Raw genomic sequence first — 26870 nt, 5'->3', positions numbered from 1 at the left:
CAATATTATGAAAAGGATAGATTGCTACTCACTTTATTGTGGAGATGCTGAGTCACAGATAGGCATAACAAACCAACTACTAAACACGTGAGCTTTTGGCCAGATGGCCTTCTGAAATAGACAACACACGCACGCACGCACGCACGCGCACACACACACACACACACACACACACACACACACACACACACACACACACACATTCACGCAATTGCAACTCATATCCACATGACCATGTCTAGCTGCTGGGGGCAAACAGTATGGCCCCAGTAGCCACAGACAATAGTCGTGTGTGTGTGTGTGTGTGTTGTGTGTGTGTGTGTGTGTGTGTGTGTGTGTTTCAAAAGAAGGCCTTCTGGCCAAAAGCTTACATGTTTAATAGTCATTTCGTTGTGCTTGTCTGCAGCTCAACATCTCCACTATATGGTGAAAATTCCCTTTCTCTGTTTCACGGAATCATTGTCTAATACTGTTTCTGAAACCCCCAGGTACCTCTGGTTCTTTTAGTTCGTTGTAATTGCCCTACAGAAATGAAATTCCAGTACTGCTGATAGCCTCATTTGGGGAGGGGGGAATAAATAAATAAAAATAAAAAATCTAACCGTAGCTTTTAGAAAAACTAGTTCTTTCCTCAGGAGGGAGACAAGGTTGTTTCTCTTCACCACCAAAATAGGTGGGTTCCTCTCATCATGTTGTCTCAATGACCTGTCTTGCTTTCTAACCTTTCCCAACCCGTTCAGCTTTACTCCCTAAGAAAAGAACTAATAGTTCTGAAAGGTATGAATAGTTTTTTCTCACTTTAAACAAATCTATCAGCAGTATGGAAATTTTACCTTCTGAAGGTAATAATGGCCATTCATTCTGGCTCCCTATCATGCTGTATTATGCAGATCTTACATGATCGCACTTTAAAGATAAGAGTCCGCTTGCTGAGGAAACAATGAACAAAGAGTATAAATCAGAAAGTGGACTATGCATAAAAATGAAGTGAATTTTTGACCTAACAGAGTATAGTTTCAATGTGAGGCTGAGAAATTTTCATCATGCTCTCGAACAGAATGCTGCAGCCAACAGTAAAACTTAATTTATTGCAGCCTGTGATACACTCTTTGCGGTTAGCCACAAAGGCACTTAAAGATCACACATATGATTCATGAGGCATCATTGCAACCTTGTCATACTGGGTTGATCTGCATTACAACCACTGTTTTAAAATCTTCTTGGGACATTAGCACCTGATGTTTGACATACATGTAACTTCAGAACGCACAATTCTAAATTTTATCTGTCTGTGTCATCACCAGCCACTTAAATAGTAGTGTGATGTGGTACACAGCTCAGTCAATGTATAACTGAATAGACAAGAAATAAATATCTTCAAATTTCGTTGTCCTGTCTTACTCAGTTGCTTGTAATATTACGGTATATTGATAATTTTTACTTATGGACCGTCTGACAGCAACTGAATAAAACACAATTTTAGTGTCATAAAATTGTGTTTTATTCAGTTGCTGTCAGACGGTCCATAAGTAAAAATTATCAATATATCGTAATAAGAAATAAATAACTTATAATCAATACTGGTAACTCTGTGCCCATAACAAATACATGTACATGCAATACTCACAACAATAGTACATATTTATATGCCCACTAGGTTTGAAAGTGAAGAGGCAACTGAAAGAATGTATAACAAGATAAACAAAACAATACAGATGTATTCAAAAGTTGTAACACAGTTGCTGTAGAATTTTCGTAGTGATCCAGGAAGATATAAGTATTTTTAATCCACTTACGTGTCACAAAAAAGTTTATATATCAGGTTATTAATTTCAACCAGTAATGACCACCTTCAAACCTGCTGACTTACTATGATTAGCAAACTGTACTCAAGGTTACTGGACTGAAAAATATATAAAAGTTTCAAAATCCAGTCTTTTAAGGTGGGAAAAAAAGGTCCAGAGATGATTACGGACTCTGACCACAATTTGTGGTAATGAACTGCTTATGAAAGCTGAAGAAATTGTGGGAAGATATGAAATGAAACCTGGATAAGGTGACAGAACCAGAGGTTGTTGAGAGCTTCAGAGACAACACCGGGTAGCCAATGACAAAAAGGAGAAAGAATGTAATAAAAGACAAATGGATAGCTTTAAGAGACAGAATAGTGAAGGCAGCAAAGGATCATATAGGTAAAAAGAGATGGCCAGTAGAAATCCTTAGTTAATGTACGAGAGATTTAATTTGATGAAAGGAGAACACACAAAACATCAGCAAGTAAACAGGAAAAAAAGGAATACATATGTAGAAAAAGAGTGAGTGCAAAGTGGCATAGCAAGAATGGCTAGAGGAGAAATGGAGTGAAAGTTGAGCTCAGATGGCAAGCAAAGAAGGAAAGACTGAAAAGTGGAAGGAATATATAGAAAGCCTACACATAGCAAACAAACTAGACTGCAGTATTATGGAAAGAGAATGGTAAGTAGGCAAAGGAGAGATGATAGATATGGCACTGCAAGAAGAATTCAATAGAGCACTGAATGAACTAACTTGAATTGAGTCATGTAGAGTAGACAAAAATTCCTCAGAATTATTGACATCTTAAGAGTAACATACCATAACTAAAATATTCCACATGGTGAGACAAGATATGAATATATGAGACAGAAGAATGTAATAATTCCTATTCTAAAGAAGGGAGATATTGAAAGGTGTAAATATTATCAAACCGTCAGTTTAGTATGTCTTGGGTGCAAAATACTAACAGGAATTATTACAGAAGAATGGAAGGCAACAATGGTCTTATGACTTATTTAGAAGATAGACTGAAAAAAAGGCAGTAGTGTTATTTGTCGATTTAGAGAGAGTCCTATAGATATTGTTGATGGAATATTCTGAAATTCTGAAGTTAGCAGGGATAAAATACTGGGAGTGCAAGGTTATCTCCAACTTGTACAGAAGCAGACTGTGGTTAAAGGATGTGGTACAAGAGCAATAGTTCAGAAGAGAGTGAAAACACGGTTGTAGCCTATCCTTGATGTTATCAGTCTGTACACTGCACAAGCAGCAAGAGAAACTAAGGAGAAACCTGGAAAGGGGAGATGGGTTTGGGAGAAGAAATAAAAACTTGACATTTGCCACTGACATTTTAATTCGATCAGAGTGTGCAATGTATTTTGATGATCACTTTAATGACATTGGTGGTGTGCTGAAAAGAGGTTACAAGATGATGGTGGTGGTGGTTAACTTACAGTGTCTAAAATAGAGACAGTGTCCAAATTAGAGAAGATATTATTGCTGGCTGGCAAATAAAGGGAACTTTTTTCTGAAATGAGAAATTTTTTAATATCAAACAAAGTATTCAAAGGATCTTTTTCAGAAAGTGTTTGCACAGAAATGGAATGCAATTCATAAAGAGTTCAAACAAGAAGAGAAAAGAAACTTCTGAAATGTATACTAGAAGAATGCAGAAGATTAAAGAGAGAGATCAGCAAGGAGGCTGTGAGTCAAACTGGGAAGAAAAAAAAATTGTGGCACAACTTGACTAAAAGAAAGGATTGGTTGACAGAACACATCCTGAGCCATGGAGGAATCATCAGAGACCAAGGCTTGACCACAGCAAGCAAGTTCTAATGGATTTAGAATGTAGTAGTTATGCAGAGATGAAGAGGATAGAGAGCTGCATCAAACCAGTCTTCAGACTGAAGAAAACAAAAAATAAAATACAGCAATAATATTTATCAGCTTGCCACTACCTAACATAAATAGTGCCTTGTTCTACTGATACAAACAAAGCATGGTGGAGCACCATATTGTGGTTGCATTCATGAGAACAACTGTTCAAATCCCCATCTGATCATCCAGATTTCGGTTTTCCATTATTCCCTTAAATCACTCCAGGCAAATGAAGGGATGGTTCCTTTGAAAATGGCATGACCAATTTCCTTCCCTGTCCTTCCACAATACAAGCTTTTGCTCTGTCTCTAATGAATGCACTGTCAACAGGACATTAAACTCTAATCTTCCTTCCTTCCTTCCTGCCTGCCTACCTACCTAGCTACCTTCCCTCCTTCCATTTACATGTATATTTCATTCTGTTGTTTAGTACATCACAGGTGGCAATTTCCACCACCATTATCTGTTCTACTGATGACTGGAGGCAAGTTGAAATGACTATACACCTTTTCTAGCAGTTTTTATTCATTTTTGCAGTCACTCCCACCTCCCTGTTGACAATGATAGTGACGAAAGTCATTAAAAGTTCAGAATGAATGACCAAACTGACATGGCTTGCCAAATGAGAAGTTTTAATGCTTAGTCTCTTCACTTCTGTCAGTCATCACAAACACATTCAATGTCACGTCGGAGTACCGAATGTTAATAATGTGTTAATCACTACCCACACTTCACACATGGCTCATTTTCCTTTAGCACAAATTTCATTCACTCAGTTTTGCTTACCAGATGCCATTCCAATTTAAATTATTAACAACAGTTCCTATTATATCATTATCTCTGATTAAGTTGTGAAATTTGATACAGGTAGAAAATTAAGGTGTTCTGTAGAAGTTGATAGGAGACAATATATTCTGCAAGAATAAGTGCCACTGTCGATATAATAATTTAGTAGTTCATAAGTCCATGCTCAATACATTTCTCAACCAAGAAAATGAGTATCTCAAGTCAGGTTCTGAAATGAGATTCTCTGTCTCTAACACCCTCCCCACACAACACACTTGTCACCCTCCATCACCCTACTAACTTCCGTGGCATGCTGATCACACCCTATCATAATCACAAACCACTGGCCCTATCTGAAGGTTCCTTCCCACACAATCATGCTCCCTGTAAAATCTGCCCCATGCATGATCCTACCACCACATTTTCAAACCCTACCTCCAGTAAATACTACAATATTACTGGCAGAGCAACTTCCAAATTCAGGCACATTGTTTATCAATTAACTAATAGTGACTGCACAATATTTTGTATACGTATGATTACCACCAAACCAGGTGAACACATAAGGCTTAGGGGAACCGTCGACCTTGGGGACACCAATTATCCAGTTGCTGAACATGCTCTACAACATGAATCAATGGACCCAAGTTTATTCTGCACCACACAGGCTGCCTGAATTATCCAACCCAATACTAGTAACCCCTGAACTTCTGAAATGGGAACTTGACCTCCAATACATCTTTGCATCTTGACAGTGTCCTGGACTTAACTGCCATCTCTCTTCTTTCCTTATAGTCTTCTAAACTGGTGAACCAAAACATTATGACTCCTGCCAACTGTGTTGGGAGCTTGCAATGTGGATAAGAAAGTATACAAGGTCTGTTCAAAAAATTCCGAAATTCTGTCCACAAAATTTTCTATGCTTACCTTTTACTTATTGTGCATCGTCTCCTTTGAAATACTCTCCTTCACAATTGATACACTGCTACAAATGCCATTTCCACTTCCAGGAGCAGTTTTGGTATGTCTCTTGCTGGATTGCACGAAGTGCCATCTGCGAATTTTCTTTTATCTCATCTATCGTTGCAAATATTCATCTTTTAATGGCATTTTCAACTTTGGAAATAAAAAAGTCTGCAGGGGCTTGTTCTGGAGAGTACAGAGGGTGAGACAGCACAGTGGTATCATTTCTCGTGCAACAGTTACACGCCAACAGGGATGAGTGTGCGGGTGTGTTATTGTGATGCAAGAGCTATGAATTGGCTTGCAACATTTCAGGCCATTCGCTTCTCACATTTCCTTGCAGGCATCACAATACATCTCTATAGTACTACTGATCAAATGTTTGTCCCTTTGGCACAAGTTCATGATGAACTTATCCTTCAAAGTCAAAGAAAACTATCAGCATGGCTTTGACATTTGACCTGACCTGATGAGCTTCTTTTGGTCTTGGAGAATCTTTCTCTATCCAATGTGAAGATCGAACTTTGGTCCCCAACATCATAACCGTACACCCTCGTCTCATTACCAGTTATTATTCTCTCAAGAAACATTTCGTTCTCATTTGTGCGATCCAAAACCTCTTCACAGATTGTGAGGTGAATGTCTTTCTGGTCTTGACTCATGAGCTGTGGAACAAACTTGGCTGCAACTAGATGCATTCCAAGATGCTGCATCAAGATTTCATGACATGATCCAACTTGTAATGAATCATCCTCTTCTAACATTACCTTTTCTTTATAGAGATAACCAATACCATGTATAACCTTGAATTTCGCATAGGTTAAAATTATCTCAACTGTTTCATTAAAAGAATTCGTATGATTTTGTATATGATGTATTATATTTCAGGTTAAAATGTATAAAAAAAGAAATTAATGTGTTACGTTATTGAATGTTATGTTAGTGAAGGTGTACGCCAGCTGTCTGACACATCTACATATAGCATCTGCCACCAGGGTCAGACTGACCTGCAGTCCCCTCCTGAAAACCCTAGGTCCCTCACAAGGACTTACACCTCAATCTGTAGAACTTCTTACCCCACCCAGACTGTGCACCCTCACCTTTTACCCTCTTCCTGAGATCCAAAAACCCAATCATCCTGGTCATCCTATAGTAGTTGGCTTCAAAGCACCCACCGAACATATTTCTGCCTTAGTTGATCAACACCTGCAACCCATAGTACAAAGACTTCCCTCCTACATTAAAGATACCAACCATTCCCTAAATTGTTTGAAATATGTGCCCGTTCCACTCCCACCACACACCCTGCTTTTCACCATCAATGCCATCTCCCTCTATATCAACATCCCCCATGCACATGGTCTGTTACTGCTGAACATTTCCTCAGTTACCACCCAACTGAGTCCAAGCCTATGACAACCTTCTTGCTCACCTTAATTAACTTTATACTTACCAGCAATTACTTCACCTTTGAGGGGCAGACCTACAAACATATCAGGGGTATGGCCATGGGAACCAGGATGGCTTCTTCCTATGCCAACTTTTTCATGAGTCACTTGGAGAGGGCTTTCCTGATTTGGTTTACATACATTGATGACATCTTTGCCATATGGACTTAAGATGATACTGACCTGTTAAAATTCCTGGAACCTCTAAATACCTTCTCCCAATTAAATTTCACATGGTCCTATTCTGAATCCCATACCACTTTCCTAGATGTTATCTCATCCTCACCGAAGGCCACCTACACACTTCTGTCCAAATGAAACCCACAAACAAACAACAGTACTAATGTAACATTTTCACAGTTTCCATCCTTTCCATGTCAAACGTTCCCTCCCATACAGCCTCGGTGTTCGAGGCAAACACATTTGTTTGGGTGCAGACTCTTTACAGCAATACATCACCACTTCCACTTCAGCCTTCACTGGACATTATTATCCCAACAGCCTGGTTCAAAAGCAGATTTCCCGAGTCATCACATCCAACCCTGATACTGCTGATTCCTCCAAAAAAACAAATTTGGAGCTCACTACTTGTCACCCAGTATTATCCTGGTCTTGAATGTATCAATCAGTTACTTCGACAAGGCCATAACTTCCTAAAATCATGCCCTGAAACGAGATCCATTCTGTCTGAGATTTTACACAGCACATCTAGAGTAGCTTTTCGTCGCCCTCCCAATCTCCGCAATATCCTTGTCAGACCCTATGCTGCTTCTGTACCCACCTCCCTACCCTTATGTTCCTACCACAGTGGCCATCCCCTGTGCAAGACTTTCCATATGCACTCTCCTACCACCACCTATTCCAGCCCCATAACTGGCAAAACATATACTATCAAAGGGAGAGCCATCTGTGAATCAACACATTGTATACCAGCTGTTATGTAAACAGTGTTCAGCCTTTTACTTCGGCATGACTACCACCTAGTAACCAGTCAGGATGAATTGGCATAGGCAGATTGTGTGCACAGGCAACACACAATATCCTGTTGCAGAGCATGCAGTACAACATGACAGTCATGACCTCCGTGCCTGTTTTACCACACGCGCAATATGGATTCTTCTCCCAGACACCAGTTTCTCAAGACACCGTGGGTGGCTACTAGCACTACAACATGCCCTTGATTCTCACCATCCACCTGGCCTTAATTTGCATTTATTCCTTCTGTCTCAGCATTTATTCACAGTAACTACTTTTTTTCACTCCATTGCACTTTTCTACATCTTTCATTTTCTGCCTTGTTTATTTTTCGTCCTCCCCCCTCTGTTACATACTATGCATTTAGCTTCTCACTCTTATTAACTTGTGCACAATGTTTTAGCAGAAATCTCTGTCTTATATTACCCTGTCTACCACCTTAAAGCTTTCAAATCTCGTCCGGTGCAGTCCCCAACATCAGTCTTTTCTCATTCCATCCACAAAGTCTCCCCTGACATGGGGTTCTGGATAACATTTCTACATTGTACCCCTTTCTCTAAACCTCTCCAGTACTTTTTCCTTCATCTTCCTTCCATCCCCTTCAACTCTTTCACCAGAAGAAGGAGAAACAGATTGATCATATGAAGTGATTTTTTGCATTCGTGTGCACTTACAGGGTCTCCACATTGCCTTTATCACTACTCTGAGAATGATGTGGTCCGATCCACATTCAGCACGTCTTAGAATATTGATATTTTGCATCCACTTGTTTATTCTTGTCTGTACCAATACATGGCCAACATGGTCAATGTGGGTCACTGTTTTGCATCCAGAGATTCCTCAGTTCCTTTACGTAAGTCAGTACGATTTATGAATTTCACTTTTGAAGTGGCTAAATTAGTCCACATAATGCCATTTTTGTTGCTCACGTGAAGTTGCAGTGTTTTCCAATAGTTTCTTTGAAGGTTGCTTCTTTCCAACTTTTGTATTAAGATCTCCCACAATGATTTTGTGTCTTCAAATGGTGTGTTCTACTGGTACACTGTCCGAGACTGTCCCTAGTTCCTCGCAAAATACATCTTTTTTTATCTCTCTCTTCATTGAGAACATGACAATTTATAAATACCAACATAAGGCCATTCACATATTTATAATATAAATATAGTAACGAAAGTTTTTGCACACAATATTAATGTTATAATAGATCCCTTTCATGAGAAAGCAACTGAAGAGACTGTTAACAATGTTTTTCAAAGTATTGTTAAGTGGTTCTCTGAAAATACTCTCTCCCTAAGTTATGAGGACACATATTGTATTCTATTCAGGGCATATTATATTCAGCTCTGTAGAAAAAAAAAAAACATCATACCAACAGTTGATGTAGCACATGAAGTGGAGTCAGTAAACAGAGTAGAATTCTCCAAAATTTTGGGTGTACATATTAATGAAAATATGAAATGGAACAAACATATTATTGAGCTCTTCAAACAATAAAGTTCCACTACTTCTGCTCTTTGTGTAAATGCTAGTCTTGGAAACAAACAGATAAATATCAAGAATGTTATGGAATAATTTTCTGGGGTAGTTTACCAAAGTATTAACTGTGCAAATGCAAGCAGTAAGAATAATACATGTAGGCAGGTCTTCAAGGTGTTAGGTATTCTAACTGCACCATCACAATATGTATATTACCAAAGGGAGGGGGCTATAGTATTACTCTGCAGTCTGTTGCAAATGCCAGTTCCTTAAACTTCCCAATACTATTTCCCAATTTCCTGAAAAGAACATCTTCCCTCCAGAGATACCCATTTGAGTACTCGAAACTTAAATTGGTAGTGGCAAATAAGTGAATGTTGGTGTGAAATGTTACACTATTGCGTGACTTCTATCAAGCCTGTTGCTTCCAACCACCATCTTGTAGAGTATCTCGTAAGACTGCATGTCTTATGCATTTTTGGCGACATTACAGATGTTTGAGTAAAAATGTTCAGCCTGAACACAAAATAATAATTGTGCAATGAAAAGTCCATGTTGGAATATAAACAATTATGAAAAAAAAAGTCCAGGGAGTCCAGCCAGAAGGCCGGAGATACCAGATGTGTGCATGAAGTGGACCTGCTTGTGTAAATGTGTGTGTGTGTTTTCAAATTTTTTTTTTTAAGGAAGGCTTTGGCCGAAGGCTAGTGTGTAACAGTCTTTACACTGTACCTGTCTGAAACTCAATGTGTCATCTTCATGCTGAGTAGCAATCTATTCCTTTCATATTTGTTGAAAATAATAATTGTGGCAGATGGAACAATGAACAGTGAATACATGAAGTATCCATGATCTCTACAATTGGCATAAAAAATAAACTCAACAATATATTGCAAAATATATGAAGACATTCATGTAAAATAAGACTAGATTTTGGGAAAATAAAATTTATACCTTTGAACCACAGTGTCATCACTGCTTATTTCTAAGAAGGAAATTACAAAAGAAGGGAAATACTTAGACACATGAGTTGTTAAACGTAGCAAATGTTTGCAATTTCTTCAAATTAAACCCGTAGAAGTTTTAATGATTCAATGAAGATTTCATGTAGACATTTCAGAAATTATCAAATACATGGTGTTGAGCGAAGGAGTCCTTGATTTCAAAAGTAAATACATCAAAAAGTAAAACTTATCGATGAGTGCAACAAACGGTATGTTTACTGCGGAAACTATATGAATTTTATACAGAAGTTAGATAGAAGTTTCATAATAGATCGAAAAGCTGCTAACAGATGGCCCTGTAACTGCAGTACATAGTACTTACAAATAGTGCATTGCAACTCATAGGGATCAGTTCCACAACTGACATATGAAAGGAGGTGGCCGTATCAAAGGAAAAGATTGTCATGTATTCCACTGAATTTGTTTTTATGATGCTGGAATACCACAGATTACAACACATTCCTATGGCAACAAGGCACAGTTTTCAAACACAATTTTGTATTTCAAAAGGACCCAATGTGAAAGCCATTGTGAAGCTCTTGCCAAATTCCAATGGACAGGCAGTGTGGCTGATTTGCAAGGGAATGTTGTTACCAGGTAAAATGTAGTTCCATTGCAATCTCCCAAAGTTACTGTTTATGCTGCATTATGCAGCAGACATATTATTGACTCTTTTTTAAGGCAAAATGCAATCCCTAGTGAACATTACATTGCTTTTGGAGCAATTTGTTGCCACACAGCTAGCACTGGAGGAGAGACCAGGTGCCCAGTGGCTCATGCAAAATGGCACCAGATTAAACTGCATCAAACAGATGTTGCACTTTATTGATGAATATTTCAAGAACAGAGTCACTGTATTGGATTATAGCAAATTTACTGGTTCACGAATGGATTGGCCTCCATATTTGCCCAATCTGACACCATGGAGCTACTTTTTGTGGGGCACATTGAAAGACATTGTCTACCAAAACAACCTATTCAAGCTGGACAAACTTGAATTGGTGATCTGTGTGGCATCTGAATCCATTTCCACTGAGACACAGCAGGATGCGATGGCAAATTTCATTGTTTATTTGTGCCACCTATGTACTGCGAGTGGTGGACATTTCTAAATAAATTGTGATGCAACTGCAAAAACTGCTTGTAGAGGGCAAGTTTAATTATGCACAGTAATGATGTACAGGCTGCACAGTGTACAGCACCATCTGTTAGAAGCTTTTCCAACTATTTCAAAACTTCTGTATAAAATTCATTGGCTTTCACAAAAACATATCTTTTATTGCAATCATCTGTCAATGCTAGTTTTCAAGATATTTAATTCTGAAATAAGGCACTCGTTCGTTTGACACCCTGTATGATAATTAAAATGCAAACCTTGAGCTCAGCGCTGCACAAAAGAAAAATTTATAAACTCGTCAAAGCAATCTTGATGTCTACATGTTACAAATTTCAATAACCGTTACAATCTCAAGATATCTTGATTGTTACCTGCGAGCCCACTGTCCAGCTCTAACAACCCCACTGCCGTGTATTAGCAGAAGTAGTTTATCTGGATTCTGCAAGGCATCTTCTGTTGCAAATATGAAGGACTTTGGTCCACTGCCACTCTGTGGCACATTAAGTCTATGGAGATTTAAGTCATTTTCCAGCAGCCCATAAACATAATCTGTTATCACCTGTAAAACATAACTGATTACAATACATTTATTCTATCAGCAAATGAAATTTTTACTGTAGCTCTGCAAATAATAAATGTAAAATACCCCAAGTTTTCGATTACTGTTGTACAAAAATAGTTTGAACAATGTGAAAATGCATAACTAAAGAAATACTAAACTTTACTGTCAAGGTAGAGGTCATGAACAGCTCCCAAGAAATACAAGTGTCATTTGCGAGTTTAATTACATCCATGGTGAACAATAATGGTACTATCAAAATTTTCTGAGGTACACATGATGATCTTTTCCTTTCTGATGATGGCTCCCCATAAGGAACAAATGCCTAAGCTACAGTTACTAGGAATCTTCAAAGCAACTACACTTATGTGCTGAAATTCTGTAAATGTGTGCTTTGTGTACTCGTCAATGATATTATACAACATCAAAAGTCTGTGTATGCTCTAAACACATTATAAAGTTGGGCTCTGCCATCTGGAGCATCCTGTATCTTGTGCAACAAAAATAGCAATTTGGTTTTCACCCAATCCTTGCTGACAAATATGTGATAAATTCCAAAACAGTTGTACGACCTATGAGAGGGTGGAGCGGGGGGAAGAGGAGAGACATACTCACAAAAACAAATATAAAATATATTTCATAGTTCCCCAAGCAACTGGCATTGTACCTCAAGTTTTCTTAAACCACAGATAGTTACGATAACATGCTACACACATTGTTTTGGTGACCAGTTTAAAATTGCTAGAAGAGGGCCACAGTTGTTTTATGAGTTGCACCATACAGTTAAACTTAGTCAACATGACAACAATAAGTCAAAGAGGGGAGGAAATACATAATCTGCAAAAAAAAAAAAAAATATTAAAAATCTGAAAAATAAACATTCATTCATACAAATTAAAAGAAATGGTTCAAATGGCTATAAGCACTATGCGACTTAACATCTGAGGTTATCAGTCCCCTAGACTTAGAACTACTTAAACCTAACTAACCTAAGGACATCACACACATCCATGCCCGAGGCAGAATTCGAACCTGCGACCGTAGCAGCTGTGTGGCTCCGGACTGAAGCGCCTAGAACCGCTTGGCCACCGTGACCGAAGTGCTGCACACAAGGAAACTTTGCATTCTGCACACCAGTATGAAGTCTCTTTGCGAAGGCCTTTCCTCGCACACACCACACACCTCCTTGTTGGTCTTTTCTTCATTGTGCGTGGCAGAAGGTCTGTAAAATGCCTGGCTGTAAGGCGTGTTGCTTTTGGTGTTCGAGGTGGGCGTCCTACTGGTGTCCCTTGATGTGGTGAAGATACGGTCAACTGTTCACCAAGACTAATCAGGAAGCTCATTCTACTTTGTTTGCCACCATGCTTCTTGTACAGAATGTATGCATTGTAGCGTGCAATGTCCAACAAGTGGTGGAAAAGCTTCTGATAGTATTTTTTCAGCCTGCTTCTGGCCATCTGGTAACTTTGTAACTGAGAATCGCACCTGTCCACGCCCTCCATATTCTTGTTGTAGTCAACGACAACTTGTGGCTTTTGAACGATTCCCTTCTTCGAGTTTACATTAACAAATGTATTGTCATGGAAGGCGCTAACCATAACAACGTCTCTTTTGTCTTTCCATTTCATTACCATCTGCTTGCCTTTGTACCCTGTTATGTACTCCCTTTCTTCAGTTTTTTCTGTTTTACAAAGTCAGGAAACCCCTTCCTGTCTTGCTGCATTGTGCCGACAACATCGGTGTTATTGCTGGTTAGTTTGTCCACCAAATTTGTACTGGTGTACCAGTTCTCAAGATAAATACAGTGGCCTTTCCTGAGTAGATTGTGTATAAGCTCGAAAACAATTCGAGAGGTTATTTTATTGTCTGGATTGTGGCTACCATAATTAGTGTCCTTTCCAGTGTAAACAATAAAGTCCCATACATACCCAGAACTGCCTTCACAGAGTTCGTACAATTTGATGCCAAATCTGTTACGCTTTGATGGAATATATTGCTTCCATCCAAGCCGTCCTTTCCAGAGCAACAACGATTCGTAAATGGTGATGTTCCTTTCTGGCATGTACACTGATCTGAATTTACGCCGCAGATGCTCCATAATGGGGTGAATTTTGAATAGTTTTCTGCTGATAGTGCCTAGTGGATCATATGAGGTATTGTCAGCAAAGTGGAGGATTCACTCATCACTTTCCTGAAGAAAAGTGTGTCAACTGATTCCCTCTTTGAAAAGTACATTTTGTGGTCTGGTTTGTGAAAAATTCCTTGAAGTACAAGCATTCCAATAAGTGTTTTTATCTCGTCACATGTAGTATTCTGCCAACTGTGAACCCTGGAGCATGCTGCTAAATTGGGACGAGAAGTAATGAACTGTTCTGCATATAAGTTCGTCTGTTCAGCTGAAATTGTGCACAAAGCATCATCCACAAAACACACAAAACAACTCACCACATCGTTTTGTTTTAGAGGCACAACTGTACTACTATTACCACTGAACAAATATTGAATATGAACTGAACTAGCACGCACAAATTCACTAGGTACCGTCTGCTGCAGTAGTGTCTCGTCGTCAGATGTTTCTGAATCGAAGTCACTTTCACTAGCCTCAACATCTGTATCTTGAAAACTTTCAGAACTGTCACTGAAATTATCGTCACTTTCTAAAAGCAGCTTCTCAATCTCAGAATCTCATAAACGACTTCTTTTCGCCATTGCAGAAGATCACTCACTAACACTGCGGTAAACACCGATGAAAAAGGCGCGCTTTTGCGGCTGCTTCACAGGACGCATTTTCTCGACGCGCGCTCGGGTGGACAATGTTATAATTAGCCTAGAACACGCTGTGTTGCGCGACAAGAGCTGCCATCTTGTAGACGAAGCTCAACTAATACCATAGTGTCAACGGCAGGCCGATAACTTGTCATTCCCACTAGCTAATAGCCACAGAACGCAGTGGACAGATATATCCGTCGAACCCACTATGCAATAGCAGAGCATGGATGGATATATCTGTCATGCCCACTTAAAAGGTTAATAGCATGTTCGTGTACAATATGCAATACATCAGTGATTCTGCATGGCATGGATTCATCAAGCCTTTGGTAGGTTTCCAGAGGTATGTCACACCATGTGCTTACACACATGGCCATGCAGTTCCTAAATTATGGGCACAGGGCAGGTGGGCTATAGCATTCACTACTGTCCCATTAGGTGCAGAACAGGTAAATTTGATGGAGAAGGCATCAATGTGAGTTCACTATCATTCTCCTGAGAACACTGCAGCACTGTTCTTGCCTTGTGACATGGACAGTTACCCCGTGGTAGGATGCCATCGCTGTCAGATAACATATTGAGGATGAAGGTCCGCACGCATGCCCCAACACATTTTTAAAGTGACCGTTCGCCTCAATAATGACATATCTGGACGCGATACTGACCTGATGTACCAAGATACGTGACTCTCTCAACTGGGTGACACTTTTCCATTGATCCATAGTCCAGTCTCAATGATCCTGTACTCACTGCAATCATAAGTCACAATATTGTTGGATCAACATGAGAAGGTGTAGGGCTTGTCTGCAATGGAGGCACACATTCAACAACATGTGCTGAATGGTGTGTTCCTAAATGCTAGTGACTGCACTATGGAGATCCACCTGACCTGCTTTACAGACCTCTGATCTCCAAGTTCTGTGACGAGATGTGGACATTCAACATTTTGTCGCCTGATCAAGGTTTCACTGTAATTCAACTACTTTCCATATATGCTCACAACAGCAGTGCACAGATGACCAGTTTCACTGTTTCCAAGATGCACTTCCCAAAGAATTGGGTTGTAACAAGGCACCCTTTGTCACAGCCATTTCTGCCAGTAGATTTTCCCATCATTAGACTGATTCCCTCTTCACTTCTGCTCTGCTTATATACTTGCCACACCATATACCCACAGCTCCACCAGGTCGCATTCACTCTCATGATGGTGAATGGTTGTAACATTTTGCCCAGCTGGGCATACTTATATTCCCGTGTTAGTCTTGGCTTTGTATTTATCTTGAATATGACAATGCATTCAGTTTGCTGTTCATAGAAATTCCTCTACATTTCCCTGTATCTTCTTATTCATTATTAGTCCTACTCTTGCATTACTTCCATTTAATTTTATGTTGACAACTGTGCACTCATTTGACCAGAAATCATGTTCTCCTGCCATTTCACTTCACTTATATCCGTATATTTAACTTCAAATTACCCATTTCTCTTTTCGAATTCTCTACCTACCGCACTGAAGGATTTAACATTAGATACCCCACCCTAGAATGTGTGGTTTTTGTTACCTAACAATGTGCAGCAGTGTAGCAGCTGTAAGATAGTTTTCAGATTGAACAGAGGCACTCCACCTCACTTCCACGTCAATAAGGTGTATGCATAACTGTGCAACTGTCAAATGTATCAGTGATGTATGGAAATGAAATGACACTGCATTAACTGAAAATGGTTTATGTCTCTCTGTTTTAAATATATGTAAAAGTTTCTGGTATTAGATACAAACAAATAATTTATTTGTTAACATGTTGACTGCTATCAGTGGCAGCCCCAATCAACTGTTACTGGTGCCCATCCTCTAACTTGACGATAAGGTTCCTTTTGAACCTGGAATACTATATTAATTCTTAAATGTGCGACCATTAGGAAAGAATGACAAGACTGTAGTGGGAACATACAAATATCAATTGGTTTCTTCTGGTGACATCATGATCCTTGGTTGTCCTCAGCCAGAGATTGAAACAGGAGACTATTTGACATTCAAAATGTTTTTCTCAAGATGATACTTTCAGTCATTCAGAGTATCAACATGGCAAAGCCATGATTGCTAATGTTACAAGCCCACATCACTCAATCATTCACATTTTTCCAACTTCAGGTACAGAAAACATTGCTGCATTTCTTCAGGAACTGAAGGTTAGTCTACTCTCTCCACCAATACATCACCAATGTGACTGCACCAACAGTATGGTTATCTGTATGCTGAGGCATGCAAGCCACCCCAGCAAAGCAAGGTCCATGGTTCACGGGGTGTGCAAGAAATTAGTGGCTGTAAACAGGTCATATAGGCCAAACATTCGGATCTCCGGGGAGGGGGTGATAACTCAAGAGGATGTCATTATCAGGATTAAAAAAAACTGGTTTTCTACAGATCAGAGCATGGAATGTTAGGTCGCTTAATTGGAGAGGTAGGTTAGAAAATTTAAGAAGGGGAATTGGCTGGATGAATTAGATGTAGTGGGAATTAGTGAAATTTGGTGGCAGGAGTAACAGGACTTCTGGTCAGATGAACACGAATTGGCTGGTTGAATTAGATATAGTGGGAATTAGTGAAATTTGGTGGCAGAAGTAACAGGACTTCTTGTCAGATGAACACAGGGTTATAACTACAAAGTCAAATAGCGCTAATGCAGGACTGGGTTTAATAATAAGAAAATAGGAGTGATTAAGCTACTACGAAAAGCTTAGTGAATGCATATTTGTAGCCAAGATAGACATGCAGCCCACAGCCTCCACAGTATGCCAACTAGCTCCACAGATGATGAAGAGATTGAAGAAATGTATGATGAGATAAAAGAAATTATTCAGATAGTTAAGAGAGACGATCATCTAATAGTGATAGGGGTCTGGAATTTGATAGCAGGAAAAGGAAGAGAAGGAAAAATAATAGGTGAATATAGACTGGGGTAAAGGAATGTAAGAGGAAGCCACCTGGTAAAGTTTTGCACAGAGTATAACTTAATCATTGCTAACACTTTGTTTAATGACCTAGAGACACCGGAAGATTTCAGATTCATTATGTAATGGTAAGATAGAGATTTAGGAGCCAGGTTTTAAACTATAAAACATTTCCAAGGGCAGATGTGGACTTTGACCACAATTTATTGGTTACTAACTGTACATTAAAACCAAAGAAACAGGAAAAAGGGGTAAAATTAAAGATATGTGACATGGATAAGTTGAAAGAACCAGAGGGTTCTGAGAGGTTCAGCACTAGGCAACAGTTGACTAGAACAGGAGAAATGAATGCAGTAGAAGATGAATGGGTAGCTTCAAGAGATGAAATAGTGAGGGCAGTAAAGGATCAAATAAGTAAAACGAAAAGGCCTAGTAGAGATCCTTGGATAATACAAGAGCAAATGCAGCAAATGAAGCACGAAAGGCAATACAAACACTTAAAAATCAGATTGATGGGAAGTGCAAAATGTCTAAGCAGAAATGACTAGAGCACAAATGTAAGGATTTGGAAGCACATGTCATTAGGGGAAAGATAGATACCACCTACAGGAAAATTAAAGAGGCTTCTGAGGAAAAGAGAAGCAGCTAAACCAGTCCTAAGGAAAGAAGGGAAAGCTGAAAGGTGGAAGGTGGAAGAAATATATAGAGGGTCTATACAAGGGAGATAAACTTGAAGACAAATCTTACAGAAAGGGAAGTAGACATGGATGGAGGTGAGATGGGAAATATAATGCTGCAAGGAGAAATTGATAGAGCTCTCAAAGATACAAGTCGAAACAAGGCCCTGGGAGTAAACGATATTCCTTCAGAGCTACTGATTGCCTTGGGATGACCAGTCATGACAAAACTCTTCTATCTGGTGTGCAAGATGTATGAGACAGGCAAAATATCCTCAGACTTCAAGAAGAATATAATAATTCCAATCCTAAAGGAAGCAGTTGCTGACAGTTGTGAAAATTATTTAACTATCAGTTTAATAAGTCGTGGTTGCAAAATACTAACATGGTTTCTATACACAAATATGCAAGAACTGGTAGAAGCTGATCTTGGGGAAGATCAGTTTGGATTCTGGAGAAATGCAGGAACACAAGAGGCAATACTGACCCTATGACAGGTTAAGGAAAGGCAAACATATGTTTACAGCATTTGCAGACTTAAGAGTAAACTTTGGACAATGTTGACTGGAATACTTTGAAAATATAAAGGTAGCAGGGATAAAATGCTTTTTACAACTTGTACAGAAACCAGAAAGCAGTATTAAGTGTTGAGGGGCATGAAAGGGAAGCAGTGATCAAGAGGGGGAGGGGGGGGGGGCGGGGAGTGTGTAGCCTATTTCCGATGTTATTCAATCTGTACAATGAACGAGCAGTAAAGGAAATCAAAGAAACATTTGGAATAGGAATTAAAGTTCCGGAAAAAAGAAATAAAAACTTTGAGGTTTGCCAATGACATTTTAATTCTGTTCATTTATCAGAGACAGCAAAGAACTTGGAAGAAATAGGCGAATCAAATCATGTGATGCCAAGGGAATCAGATTTGGAAATGAGACCTAAAGAAGTAGACGAGTTCTGCTATTTGGGCAGCAAAATAGCTGACGATGGCTGAAGTAGAGGGAATATAAAATGTAGACTGATAATGGCAAGAAAAGCATCTCTGAAGAAGAGAAATTTAGAAAGAACGACTGTAGATTTAAGTGTTAGGAAGTCTTTTCTGAAAGTACTTTTCGGGAGTGTAGCCATGTGTGGAAGTGAAACATGGACAATAAACAGTTTAGACAAGAAGAGAATATAAGCTTTTGAAATAATGTGCTACAGAAGAATGTTGAAGATTAGATGGTAGATCCTATAAGTAATGAGGAGGCACTTAATAGACCTGGGGAGACAAGAAATCTGTGGCACAACTTGATCAAAAGACGGGATAACACATTTTGAGACATCAAAGGCTCTCCAATTTAGTACTGGAGGGAAGCATGGAGAGTAAAAATTATAGAGGGAGACCAAAAGGTGAATACCGTAAGCAGATTCAGAAGGACGTAGGCTGCAGTAGTTATTCAGGGATGAAGAGGATAGAGTAGCGTGGAGAGCTGCATCAAACCACCCCTCAGACTGAAGACCACAACAACAGGCCAAACACTGACGCGCGCATCCATGTGCGCACATTTTATTAGTGAATAAAGACATTGTCCAAAAGCATAGGAATGTTTCCAGTCTTGTTTTTAGTTCTACCAACTGTTCAGTGCCTAACAATACAGACAGCTGACACCTTCATTCCTTCAGTCACTTGCATTTTTAAGAAACAATAATAAAAAATGTTTGCAACCTCCCTATCATCGTTTATCAAGTAGCTGTTTCCTTTGATTTACACTATTTTCCATAGTACAAAACAATATTCCTTTTATTACAAATCAATCTTTCTCAGTTACTGTAATTTTCTTTCCTTGCCATGTGAATTTCTAGCTCTGTTGGCTGTTTAATATGTATACTGCCATACTTAGTTTTCATGGCAAAACACGTATTATAGACAGGAAAAAAATTCTAAAGTACAGGGTGAGTCAGGAGGAGAGGTACGTGCTTTGAGGGATGATGGTTTTTTTTTTGTTCAGAATCACAAATACTTTCATATGGACATATGCCCTACTCTGAATGGTTTCCGAGATAGAACACATTCAATATCACTTCTGTATATTTTTCTTTAATAACTTGAAAACTGCACCCTCCAGTGAAAACGTGTCACAGTACAAAATTAAACTCGATTAAACTTCCTACAAAAATTTGCTATTCATTTTTTTCTCTAGGGCTAATAGTTTGTGTGAGAAAGAGTGCGAGAATATCGAAAATCTTGCGTGACGTGCTCACACTGTAGCTTACATAGCTTTTGTAGACCAATTTAAGGTAGTTTTCCAAATTGATAAACCACAAGTGTCCTGTATAAAATTGTTGATCTACAGTACTGTGTTATGTTGAAACAATGACAATGTTTGAATAATACAGAAAAATAAACAACAATGTACCCAATGCCCATAATTCAAGTTCCAATTTGAAAACACTGTAGAAACAGAACCACCACTCAGTATGAGGAATCTGAACAGCATATTATTCATGCATCGGGAAACATCATGGAACAAAAGATTTTAGCAAAAATGTTACCAATAGATGGCGCTGTAAGCATGTTACTGTAAATGGCATCGGCTACAAATGACACATGAATCGCAATAGGACAGCTATGGTTCGAATTGCACATTGTACCATCCATAGTGCTCAATGTGCATGATCACACAAATTCAGCATTGTCAACAGTGTTAGGCAAGCCCAACAACTACATCAGGTGGGAAAAATTGGTTTTTAATTGTCTTGGGGCCTAAAATCACATAAAAAGAAAAATGACATCAGTTTTGCAAGACATGTTCAATATGCTGTCCATGGTTTTCGGTCACAAGTTGTGCCTACGTGCAACTCAGTATCTCCACTATAAGGTGAGTAGCAAGTTTCCTTCTCATAATATTATTGGAGCACTTTATACAGGCTCACATGAGCACTTTGGTAGTTCAGTTTTTGAATTTCTGCATGTTAATCTAATTTATTAGACACAGTTCTTGCATTTCCCTCCGTGTCTACAGTGAAGTTCCCTAGCACAAGTCTATAGTCATTTGTTCATTTGTTTTGAAAGCTAGTGACTGCTTGTTGGCATTAGGCAGCTAATCAGGAGGCAGCAAGGAAGTAACCTATTTTGTGGCATCTGCCCAGTTCCTAACCAAGAGCGAATTGTAGTTTCATCTGTGTGCTTTGGTAATTTTGTTTCTTGAGTTTCTTCGTGTAAATTTATTAGTCACAGTTATCACACAGTTTTGTGGTATATCACAAGTTCCTAACCAGAAATGAATCACTTAGTCTCACTTTGTGTGCTTTCATAGTTCAGTTTTTGAATCTCTGTGTATTGATCTAATGTATTGGACAGAGTTCTTGCATTTTCCTTTGTGTCTACTGTAGTGTTCCATAGCATGTGTCAACTGACCTTGTTTGTCTGTGTAGTGTAGTTTTCCACAGTATTCGGTATGGATAGAGACTGTGAATGCTGTGTGAGGATGTGAGTTGAGTTGGTGACACTTCACTCTTAATTCCAGGCTGTGATGGCTTCGGTTACACAGCTTGAAGCTCCAGTGGAAGGGCATCAAGGTTGTGGGCCAGCTGTGCAGATCCAATGGACATCTGAGTCCGCCGATTGGTCTGTACTGGCCAGCCCAGTTACTGCTCACACTGAGGTTGACCCCTCACCTGTGGTTGAGTGGGAGATCACCTCGGGCATGGCAGGTGGGCCGCACTTAGGACCTCCCTGGTTAGGCTACAAACACATTCCAGGTGCTGTCTGTGGCTGACACTGTCCCTCAGCCAGATGCAGTCACTTGTCCTGATTCAGAGGAAACCTCTCAGCCTCCAAGATCTGGGCAATCACAGAGGGTGGGATTACTGGTAGTTGGGAGCTGCAATGTCAGATGCATTAAGGGGCTCCTTAGAGACATGGCTTCCAAGGAGTGGAAAAAGCGAATGTGCACTTTGTGTGCATACAGGGTGGAGTCACTCCAGATGTGGGATGGGTCCTTCCAGATGCGTCCTTCCAGATGCCATGAAGAGCACATGGTTCAGCAAACTGCAGGGGGAGGCTCATATCGGTACCCATGATGTGTGTCCCTTTGGATCAGAAGAGATTCTCTCTGGTTTCGAGAGGCTAACGGAATTGGTAAAGGCTGCCAATCTCACTTGCGAAATGAAAGCAGATATAACCATTTGCAGCATAGTTGACGGGACAAATTGCGGATCTCTGGTACAGAGCCAAGTGGAGGGTCTGAATCAGAGGCTCAGATGCTTCTGTGACAATGTAGACTGCAGATTCCTTGACTTGCACCAGTGTGGTTGAGTTTCGGGTTCTGCTGGCAGCTTAGGGTGGTTGAGTTTCGGGTTCTGCTGGCAGCTTAGGGTGGTTGAGCTTCGGGTTCAGCAGGAGGTGACATACATGGGTAGCAGGGGCTGTGTGTTGTGGACTGGGCAGTTTTTTAGGTTTGAGGGTCTTGGGAAAACACAAAAAGGGCTTCAGTCTCAAAGGGAGCAGGTTGAACACAGGAAGAATGTAGGTATAGGAATCACCAGTGTAATAGCTGTAAATTGTCATAATTGTGTTTAGAAAGTACCAGAGGTCCAAGCACTAATGGAAACCAATGATGCTCAAACTGTTTAAGGCACTGAAAGCTGGCTAAATCTGGAGATAAGGTGAAATTTTTGCGAACGATCTAGCAATGTTCAGAAAGGATAGGCTAAATATAGTTGCTGGTGATGTGTTTGTTGCTGTTAGAAGTAGTTTATCTTGTAGTGAAATTGAAAGTAGATAGTTCCTGTGAGTAGTTGGGTAGAGGTCATTCTTGGCAACCAGGATAAAATAATAATTGGATCCCTTTACCAAGCTCCCAATTCAGGTGATACTATTGCTGAAAGATTCAAAGAAAACTTGAGTTTAATTTCAAGTATGTACTCAACTCATACAATTATAGTTGATCGTCACTTTAATTTACCCTCAGTATGTTGGTAAAAATACATGTTTAAATCCAGAGGTATACATAGAACACCATCTCAAATTGTGCTAAACGCATCCTCTCAAAATTATTTCTTGCAGTTAGTTCACAAGCCCATGTGAATAGCAAATGGTTGTGAAAACACACTCGACTTCTTAGCAACAACTAATTCTGAACTAATGACAAGGGTCAAAACGACTACAGTGATTAGTGAATACAGGGTTGTCATAGCGAGATTAAATACTGTAATCACCAAATCATCCAAAAATTAACAAAAAATATATATATTGAAAAAAGTAGATAAAAGTTCACTTGACGCCTTCTTGAGAGACAATCTCCACTTCTTCCAAATTAACAATGTAAGTATACACCAGATGTGGCCAGACTTCAAACAAATAGTATTGACAGCAGCTGAGAGATTTATACCAAATAAATTAACAAACAATGGAGCTGATCCCCCCTGGTGCACGAAGCAGGTCAGAACACTGCCGCAAAAACAACAAAAAAAGCATGCCAAATTTAAACGAACGTTAAATCTCCAAAATTGGCGGTCTTTACAGAGCTCGAAATTTAGCATGGACTTCGATGCAAGATGGTTATAATAGCTTCCACAATGAAACTTTGGCTGGAAACCTAGCAGAAAATCCAAAGAGATTCTGGTCGCATGTAAAGTAAGCTAGTGGCAAGACACAATCAATGCCTTCTCTGCCTGATAGCAATGGAAATACTATCAACAACAGTGCTGCCAAAGTAGAGTTACTAAACACAGCTTACGAAATTCCTTCACCAAAGAATATCTACATCTACAGGGATACTATGCAAACCACAGTTAAGTGCCTGGCAGAGGGTTCATCAACCCACCTACATAATTCTCTATTATTCGAATCTCATATAGCGCGCAGAAATAATGAACACCTATACGTTTCTGTACAAGCTCTGATTTCCCTTATTTTATTGTGGTGATCATTTCTCCCAATGTAGGTCTGTGTCAACAAAATATTTTCACATTTGGAGGAGAAAGTTGATGATTGGAATTTCGTGACAAGATTCCATCGCAACGAAAGATGATGTCCAGCCAAAATCCTGTATCATTTCAGTGACACTCTCTCCATATTTCATGATAATACAAATCGTGCTGCCCTTGTTTGAACTTTCTTGATGTACTCTGTCAATCCTATCCGGTAAGGATCCCACACCGCACAGCAGCATTCTAAAAGAGGATGGACAAGCGTAGTGTAGGCAGTCTCCTTAGTAGATCTGTTACTTTTTCTAAGTGTCCTGCCAATAAAATGCAATCTTCAGTTAGCCTTCCCTACAACATTTTCTGCATATTCCTTCCAATTTAAGTCGTTTGTAATTATAATTCCTAGGTATTTAGTTGAATTTACGGCTTTTAGATTTGACTTATTTATTGAGTAACCAAATTTTGCACCATTCAGATATCTTTTCTAAATCATTTTGCAATTTGTTTGGATCTTCTGATGACTATTAGTCAATTAACGACAGTGTCATCCGCAAACGAACTAAGATGGCTGCTCAGATTGTCTCCAAAATCGTTTATGCAGATAAGGAACAGCACAGAGCCTATAACACTACCTTGGGGAATGTCAGAAGTCACTTATGTTTTACTCTATGACTTTTCGTCAGTTACTAGGAACTGTGACCTCTCTGACAGGAAATCACAATTATGAACAACTTGGAAAGAACACACAGAAAATGTTGTGGGAAGGGCAAATCAAAGACTGAGTTCACTGGCTGAATACATAGAAAATGTAACAAGACCACTAAAGACACTGTCTACACTATGTTTACATGTCCTCTTTTGGAGTACTGCTTCATGGTCTGGGATCCTTAACAAATAGGGTCAACGAAGTACATCGAGAAAGTTCAAAGAAGAGCAAAACATTTTGTATTATCACAAAATAGGGAAGAGACTGTGTCGCTGACACATGGTGAATATAATTAAAAAAGAGGTATTTTTTGCTGCACCAGAATCTTCTCATGAAATTTCAATCACAAACCTTCTATCCCAAATGCGAAAATATTTTGTTGACACCAACCTACATAGGGAGAAATGATCATCATAATAAAATAAGGAAAATGAGAGTGCGCACGAAAAGATATAGGTGTTTGTTTTTTCCATGCGCTGTTCGAGATTGGAATAATATAAAATTATTGTGAAGGTGGTTCGATGAACCCTCTGCCAGGCACTTAAGTGGGATTTGCAGACTATCCGTGTGGATGTACATGTAGGTGTGCAGAAGACTCTCAAAGTGTTTACCAGTGATAGTACAGGTAACAGGACCTGCAAGACTCATATCGAAAATACACAGTCCTATGATAAGTGATGCTGCCAACCTGCACCACACAGTCATCTTTGCAGAATGAAATGGTATCGGTTGGCGTGTGTGAGGATTTTCCATGGCCTATATTGTGCAATTCTGTATACTGAAATGTCCTTTAAGATGGAAGTGGGCTTCCTCTGTCTACAGGATGTTCCATGGCAATTCATTTTCCACTTCCATGTGAGCAAGAAACTTCAGAGCAAACATTTGCTCATTGCACAAGAGAAAACAATCACCTGTGTGTAGATGGCATAAGACAATGAACTCTTTCTGCAGTAGTTCTCTTGATTGTGTGGATTTTATTACCGAGAGCAGCAGTGCACCAGATGTCATTCCACTGTTGGGCAAAGAGAGATTTGATGTGTATCTGCATATCTGTACCTGGGAACATGAAAAGGAATGGGAAGTATGTATCTGCCTCTCTAGCTAAACAGTGAGCCAGTTCATTCCCTGGGCTGCCCACGACTTGGCACCCAGAGGAAGACAACAGAGCAGATGGCGCAGCCAATGGCAGAAAGAGGGTCATGGATAGCAGAGACCATAGGGTGACAACAGTAGCATTGGTCTAGAGCCTCTAAGCTACTCTTTGAGTTGGTACATATTAAAACACTGTGGAAGAAGGCCTGAGAAACAAAGCTAAAGGTCCTGTTTACGGCTAGCAGCTCCATTGTGAACACACTACATTATTCCAGCAGTAAATGATGTTCCATGCCAATAGGAGATATAAATGCCTAAGCCGCCTTATCCATCATTTTAGAACCACTAGTGTAGAAGATGGTAGCACCCTGGAACTCTTCAAGGGTGAGACATACAAGATGCTAGAATATCATATGAGTGACAGAGACCTTAGGGCCCTGGAATAGGTTCTTCCTAATCCAAGAAGGGTGTGGGCAGAAATATATGGGGCACATTCCCATGAGTGGAGATGGAGATCCTGACACAGGGAAGTGACACACATTCCAACTGGGAATCCTAGTCAAGGGTGGGTATCATGTGGGAGACATCCCTTGGTATCAACGAGGACAGGGTACATAGTATGATCAGGGAATCAGTCAAATGGTGATTGTGTAAGAAACCTGGAATTGGCTCCATCATTTTTGAAGAGGGGGAATCCCCACTTCTGCGAGGAGACTGTTGACAGGACTAGTGCGAAAGGCACCGATAGCTAGATGCACCCCATAATAATG

General features: G+C 39.6%; 1 protein-coding gene across 1 annotated transcript in view; it reads right to left on the bottom strand.

Moving 5' to 3' along the window:
* LOC124804997 (FAM172 family protein homolog CG10038) overlaps positions 1–26870 on the bottom strand; it is a 277839-nt gene that overhangs the window by 209586 nt on the left and 41383 nt on the right. The window contains exon 3 of the mRNA XM_047265394.1: positions 11813–12000. Within this exon, the coding sequence (XP_047121350.1) occupies positions 11813–12000 (188 nt within the window). The remainder of the gene's footprint in view (positions 1–11812; positions 12001–26870) is intronic.

This window comes from Schistocerca piceifrons, chromosome 7 (assembly GCF_021461385.2).
Source record: "Schistocerca piceifrons isolate TAMUIC-IGC-003096 chromosome 7, iqSchPice1.1, whole genome shotgun sequence".
NCBI lineage: Eukaryota > Metazoa > Arthropoda > Insecta > Orthoptera > Acrididae > Schistocerca > Schistocerca piceifrons.
This window is presented reverse-complemented; position numbering and strand designations above follow the sequence as displayed.